Source organism: Epinephelus moara, chromosome 2 (assembly GCF_006386435.1).
Source record: "Epinephelus moara isolate mb chromosome 2, YSFRI_EMoa_1.0, whole genome shotgun sequence".
NCBI lineage: Eukaryota > Metazoa > Chordata > Actinopteri > Perciformes > Serranidae > Epinephelus > Epinephelus moara.
This window is the reverse complement of record NC_065507.1, coordinates 23094047-23101492: the sequence shown is the minus strand read 5'-3', so window position 1 is coordinate 23101492 and position 7446 is coordinate 23094047. Positions and strand designations below refer to the sequence as shown.

Below are 7446 nucleotides of genomic sequence, written 5' to 3'. Positions count from 1 at the left end.
ACACACACACACACACACACACACACACAGACTCACACATACATAGCCTATACAGTAAATGGATATGAATAACAGTGGTGAGAAATCATCACCATTGATTACTATTATACCTGGTTGGGCTGCATCCTCACAGCGTGGCACGCTGCAGTACTCCCAGCGGCTTTTAGAGTCAGAAGTGTAACACCAGGGTCTCCTCTCATTGTCAGGGTTACGACAGTAGTTGCTAACCAGGCCTCTGACAAACAACAGACAGTAATAATGATAAAAACAGGCGAACCAAACAGTGAAGGCAACATGTCATAGGTCCCTCTTTTATCAAGAACAACATTTTTCAGTTAACAGTAGCTCTTACTTTCCAGGATTGTTGTCTGGCGTGCGGTCGTGTTGGTGTGGTGTCTGAGCCGACCAGCTCTGGCATGTTTTGCCAGATTCAGTTACAGCAGTGGTGCCTCGGTATGCTTCACCTTTACCGGTGAAACAGGTCAGATGTGGGATGAGGGTGGGAGGCTTGGATGCTGAGCACAGAAGATGAGATAGATTGGTTATAGAACTCAAAGAAAATACAAGTAAAGTGGTGGCATTTTGAATAATGTCAAATTACAAAATGAAACTGACTAAACAGCTGCTGTAACAGCCATTCATATACAATATACATATAAATGTAACAAGGTCATTTATACAGCAGGAATATGTGTAACACAGTTGAATCTACATTTGTTTCAGTTGTTATTACTTGACATGCTTAGGCCTCCGCACTCAATATTTGGAGTGTTTGATAACCAGTTTTTGGACCCCTACGTTCACCTTTGGGGGTACCCCACCTATAAATGGGTGTCTCCCTCCTTACCTCTCCCCTTTTGCTGTTGTGCTCCGTGGGAGAGGGGCTGGAGTTTGCATGTTGTGTATGACAGAGGATTTTTGTTTTTACCACCTGTTGTCAGGAATAAACAGAGATTGCCTCCAAAGATATCCACAGTCAGGGCCCGGAGCAGTCGGTCCATCTGTGGCCACAGAGTCCTGCAAACCCGGCAGCTCCAAGGGGAATTTCACCGGCTGGTACAGGAGTTACGTTTCTCTTCCATATTTGTCCTCTCTTTCAATTTTTCCTGGCCTCGCCTTGAGATTCTCGGTCTGCAATTGGCTGCTGCTTCAGCAGCGGCGCTGCTCATTTGCATAAAGTTCAGCTACTCTCAACTTCTACTTGACGCTCTGGTTGCTGGCATCACGCTGCTCACTGCAGTCGACTCCCCTGACGCCCTTTGTCACAAGCTTGCATTGAAAATGAATGGCTGCCGGCTGCTTATGATGCTCATGAAGCTTTTGGTGGGAATCCACAGTAAGGCTGCAGATGGATTTGATATAATGGACAGGACAGTCCAGACGAGCACAAAACTCACAGCCAGTCGGTTAATCCACATGATGAATGGATGAATATTGTACCAGCAGGTAGCAGCCACCAGGTGAGGAGTGGAAGCCCGCCAACACTCCACAGGTAAACAGTTAGCAGACTCACTACTGAAATGTCCGATTGTTTTAATAGTATGACAAGGTCACAATAACAATTTTGTCATGCTAATCTTGAGAATAGAGTCTATTTTAAAGTCCAGATGTCAGTTTAAAAAGACATAAAAAGCCGGAGAGCAGTGGCAGCTACACTCACCAGCGTTCACTCAGACCGGAAGGGGAGGGACTTGAAAATCTGATGAAAACATCCGAAAAATCAACCCATTACGAACAGGCGTGTTTTGATTGAGCACTGCACTCATCTTTATTGACGAGTGTGATCTTTCAATCTACCTTCATCACCACTGTCATTAATGTTATTGTAAACTGGTGAAAATCATCACCACTGATTACTGTTATACCTGGTCCAACTCCATCCTCACAGCTTGGCACATCACAGTACTCCCAGCGGCTGTCGGGGTCAGTAGTGTAACACCAGGGACTCCCCTCATTGTCGGGGTTACGACAGTAGTTGTGAACCAGGCCTCTGACAAACAACAGACAGTAATGATGATAAGCACAGGCAAACCAAACAATAAAGGCAACATGCCACAAAATATTCAGTTACAGTAGCTCCAAACAATAAAGGCAACATGCCACAAAATATTCAGTTACAGTAGCTCTTACTTTCCGGGATTGTTGTGTGGCGTGCGGTCGTGTTGGTGTGGTGTCTGAGCCGACCAGCTCTGGCATGTTTTTTCAGATTCAGTTACAGCAGTGGTGCCTCGGTATGCTTGGCCTCTACCAGTGAAACAGGTCAGATGTGGGATGAGGGTGGGAGGCTTGGATGCTGAGCACAGAAGATGAGATGGATTGGTTATAGAACTCAAAGAAAATAAAGTAAAGTGGTGGTGCTTTAAATGATGTCACATTACAAAATGAAACTGACAAAATAGCTGCTGTAACAGCCATTTATATACAACATACATATAAATGTAACAGGGTCATCTATTCAGCAGTAATATGTTTAACAAAGTTAAATCTACAATTGTAATAAGTATTATAATTCCACAACATTTGTTTCAGTTGTTATTACTTGACATGCTTAGGCCTCAGCACTCAATATTTGGAGCGTTTGATAACCAGTTTTTGGACCCCTATGTTCACCTTTGGGGGTACCCCACCTATACCATAACATACCAACTTTATTTATAAAGCACTTTAAAAACCCAATGGACCAAAGTGCTGTACACAATTAAACATAAAGTGCACAATAGGCATAAGACATAAAATATACATAAAACAAAGCAAAATCAAAACAATAAAGATAAAAACATAAAAGTGCAATTAAATAACACAATATAAAACCAATAAAACATTTTAAGGCCCAGCACATAAGTAAAATTAGTCAATAAAAAGAGTAATAGCAAATTAAAAGACATCAATTTATGCGGGATCAAAGGCCATGGAGAACAGGTGGGTTTTAAGGCGCTTTTTAAAAACATGCTGTGATGGAACTTGTCTGATGTCGAGAGGCAGGTCATTCCATAGTTTTGGTGCTACAACTGAGAAAGCGCGGTCCCCCCTGAGCCTGTTTGCTGTTTTGGGAACTTTCAGGAGCAGCTGGTCAGCTGACCTGAGAGGGCGTGTAGGAGTGTATGGCTCTAGCAGCTCAGAGAGGTATAGTGGGGCGAGGCTGTTAAGAGACTTAAAAACAAATAAAAGAATTTTAAAATGGATCCTAAAACGTATGGGCAGCCAGTGTAACGCGGTTAAAATAGGGGAAATGTGCTCACGTTTGTTAGTGCCATTTAAAAGGCGTGCGCCGGCATTTTGCACCATCTGGAGGCGGGTGATGGCGGATGCGCTAACCCCTATATATAAAGCGTTGCAATAGTCTAGCCGACTAGTTACAAAGGCGTGGATTATCATTTCTAAGTGTTGCCTTGAGAGAAGAGGTTTTATTTTTGCTAGCAGCCTCAGTTGAAAGAAACTCGACTTCACAACTGCGCTAATCTGACTGTTGAGATTAAGCCCAGGATCCATTATTACCCCAAGGTTTTTGATGGCTGGTTTAGTATATTGCGCTAATGAACCTAAGTCAATGGGTGGGGTCCTAACAGTACCATTAAAGACCATCACCTCTGTTTTGTTTTCATTAAAGTTTAAAAAGTTTAGTGCCATCCAGGCCTTTAAGTCATTAAGACACTTAAAAAGTGGTCCCAAGGAAGGTGCATTTTTCTTTTTAAGGGGCAAGTAAATCTGGCAGTCATCTGCATAGCAATGGAAAGATATAACGTGTTTGTGTAAAATGGACCCCAGTGGGAGCAAATATAGAGAGAACAGAAGAGGGCCTAAGACCGAACCTTGTGGTACCCCACATGGGAGGGACGCACAAGAGGACATGAAGTCACCAATGTTGACACTGAAGGTTCGGTCTACTAAGTAGGATCGAAACCACTCCAGTGCTGAACCCCTAATACCCACCCAGTGTTCTAGACGAGATATTAAAATTTTGTGATCCACTGTATCAAACGCAGCCGTTAAATCTAAAATCACAAGAATGACATTGTCACCAGAGTCAGTAGCTAAAAATATGTCATTAAAAACTCTCAGTAGGGCTGATTCTGTGCTGTGGAGATTTTTAAAACCAGATTGGAAGGTTTCAAGAATATTGTGCTATAAAGGGGTGTCTCCCTCCTTACTTCTCCCCTTTTGCTGTTGTGCTCCGTGGGAGAGGGGCTGGAGTTTGTATGTTGTGTATGACAGAGGATTTTTGTTTTTACCACCTGTTGTCAGGAATAAACAGAGATTGCCTCCAAAGATATCCACAGTCTGGGATGTATATATATATATATATATGAATGACAAATGTCAAATGTGTGTGTGTGTGTGTGTGTGTGTGTGTGTGTGTGTGTGTGTGTGTGTGTGTGTGTGTGTGTGTGTGTGTGTGCGTGTGTGTTTATACACACAGTTGAGCACAACATGGTTGAATTGTATACCCAACATGGTTATCATTATCATTAATAATCAGCAATAATATAACATGAAAAAGTTAGCAGCAGGGAATGACATTTAGCAGTGATAGGCTTGTTTACACAGATATGTTTTGAGGTTGGATTTGATAATGTTCAAGGATTGTATATTTCGGATATCAGGTGGGAGGGAGATCCAGAGGTGGGGGGCCGAGCGGCTGAAGGCTCTGGACCCCATGGTGGTCAGGCGGGCTGGAGAGATAGAGCTGGGTGTCATCCGCATAGCAATGAAAGTGTATATTATGTGTTCCAAAAATATGGCCAAGGGGGAGGAGATAGATAATCAAGAGGAGGGGACGTGAAAGATTTTAACTGAATGAACTGAGTGTGGCCTTTGAGATATGATTTAAACCAGTCGAGGGGCGTGTTGGATATTCCAATGGATGCCAGTCTGTCGAGGAGGATGGAGTGGGAGATGGTGTTGAAGGCTGCGCTCAAGTCGAGGAGGATGAGGATGGATAAAAGTCCAAAGTCAGCTGCAATCAGGAGGTCATTGGTGATTTTGATAAGGGCTGTTTCTGTGCTGTGGTGAGGACGGAAGCCAGACTGGAACTGTTCGTAGAGGTTATTGCTGGAGAGGTGAGAGTGAACTTGAGATGCACCGTTTTTTTCCAGGATTTTTGAGAGAAAAGGCAATTCGGAAATAGGGCGGAGGTTACTGAAGTTGTTGGGATCTGAACTGGGTTTCTTGAGAATTAGAATTACAGCAGCAGATTTGAGGGAGGATGGAACACAACCAGAGGTGAGGGAGGAATGGATGATGGTGGTTATCATAGATGAGAGGGAGGGGAACCATGCTTTGAATAAGGGGTTGGCAGGGTTAAGCTGGCAAGTGGATGGTTTGGATTTCCGGATGAGTTCTGATATGTCAGCATCAGAAAGGAGGTGGAAACTTGTAAATGGTTGGGTGAGGGGGGGCAGGGGAACAGGAGGAGATGAACTGCAGGAGGTGTGAGGGGTCAGTTGCAGGTGGATCCGGTCTATTTTTGTATTGAAAAATGCCATCAGTGAGTTACAGTAATCAGTTGAGTAAAAATGTGGAGGAAGAGAGTCCGGTGGGCGGAGGGTGTTGGTGACCAGTGAGAACAGTGCCCGATTGTTCCCATCGCCAGCACTGATTAATTCAGCATTGTATTGTGATTTTGCTGTGGAGAGAGAGTCCTTGTAAAACAGAATATGGCTGTGGTACATTTGCTTGTAAATAGTGAGACCAGCCTTCCTGTAGAGTTGTTCCAGTTGGCGTCCTGTGGCTTTGAGTTGGCGTAGATGGGGTGAAAACCAGGGGGCAGAGTGGCTGAAGGATACAGTCCGGGTGTTTAATGGAGCAAGTGAGTCCAGTAGAGTGTGAAGACCATTATCATAATGAGAGACCAGTTCATCAGTAGAGGCAGGTGAGTTGATGTTGGGGAGAGTTTCCAAACCTGATGTGAGGACTCTTAGATTAATGTTTTTGATATTGTGATATGAGATGACATGTGGTGGTTTAGTTTTTGACAGTGTTAGTTTCGTGGTGAATGAAATTAACATATGGTCAGAAATGGGGAAATCATTTGCAGAGCAGTTAGTGACATTGGAGCAGCAAACCAAGTCCAAGAAATGTCTTTTTGAGTGTGTTGGGAGATTAATGTACTGTTGTAATCCAATACTGTCCAGGCATGAAGTGAAATCCTTAGTAAGAGGGTGGTTGATGTTTTCCATATGTATATTAATATATCCAAGCAGAATTATATTGGGGGAAAGGGAACAGATGTGAGTGAGGAAGGTAGGAAAGTCATAAATAAAGTCCTTATTGGCTTTAGGTGGGCGGTAAACAGTGGCCACTGTAGTTTTTGTTGGACCATTTATGTGTAGGACCACTGTTTCGAAAGATGCATACACTGGGACGGAGAAAGGCGAGACTTTCCACATCTTGTGGTAGATTATCGCAAGGACTCCTCCTCTGTCTGTGTGACATGGTTGACATGTGTAAACAAACCCATGTGGAGTGGACTCGTTCAGTTGGAAAAAGTCATTGGGTTGTTGCCATGTCTCTGTTAGACAGAGAAGGTCAAACTTACGATCAAGGAGGAGGTCCCGAAGGAGTTGTCCTTTGCCCGTGAGAGAACGGATGTTGAACAGTCCAAAGTTGACATCGCTGCGGTCAGTGGCGGTGCTAACATTAGCTGACCTGGCCAAGTTGGCTAATACACTGCGGTCAACGGTCCGACCGGAGTTCCTCGGTGGATGACGGGTTGTGGACCAGATGGAATTTATGGCACTGGAGTCATTGATGTGGAAGCTCTGACGGGATCCGCGGTGGATGTATTTCTGATGGGGAATGCGAGCGATGTCTGGGAAGAGGTGCAGTATCAGCGGCAGGTCAGGCAGGTTGAACTGTAGCAGGAGGAGCTCAGCAGCCGTGTAGTGGAGTAACTAGAGATTCCCACCAAAAGCTTCATGGTCGTCTGCGGGCGCTCTGCTTTCCTGCAGCAGCCAAAGGGGTGGGGCCGGGCGCTGCAGATGTGTCCATCTAGGCTGACCGGCTGTGCACTTTACAAGGATGCACAAACATACTATCATTCATGTCTTCACTATGTATTCTTCATGAGTTTCATTACACAATTAAAATAATGCTAATAAACACAGTCATATAGCCTTTATGGGTCTTTTATTATTATGATTTTACCCCCCTATTGGCAGGTAGGACCACTGAGAAATGTAATTGGTGGTAAATAAGCTTGAGCTTATTTGGAGGGAAAAAAAGGTAGCCTATATATATAGCATGCACATCTTCGGTTTCCTCTATCACCATGGATCGCACTTTCGGAAGCCTCCTTTGTATTGCATCGGCGTATTTGCTGAGGAAACGCAGGGCCCGGAGCAGTCGGTCCATCTGTGGCCACAGAGTCCTGCAAACCCGGCAGCTCCACGGGGAATTTCACCGGCTGGTACAGGAGTTACGTTTCTCTTCCATATTCGTCCTCTCTTT

General features: G+C 44.3%; 1 protein-coding gene across 46 annotated transcripts in view; it reads right to left on the bottom strand.

Annotated features, from left to right (window-relative positions):
* LOC126398131 (plasminogen-like) overlaps positions 1–7446 on the bottom strand; it is a 192159-nt gene that overhangs the window by 117121 nt on the left and 67592 nt on the right. For 35 of the 46 annotated variants that reach the window (XM_050057357.1, XM_050057527.1, XM_050057551.1 and 32 more), the window contains 4 exons: positions 2131–2293; positions 1866–1990; positions 353–515; positions 111–235 (listed from right to left, as the gene is read on the bottom strand). The exons of 3 other annotated variants lie outside the window; for them this stretch is intronic. In XM_050057357.1, coding sequence (XP_049913314.1) covers positions 111–235; positions 353–515; positions 1866–1990; positions 2131–2293 — 576 coding nt within the window. The remainder of the gene's footprint in view (positions 1–110; positions 236–352; positions 516–1865; positions 1991–2130; positions 2294–7446) is intronic. 8 more of the 46 variants (XM_050057391.1, XM_050057611.1, XM_050057628.1 and 5 more) reach the window with 6 other exon arrangements.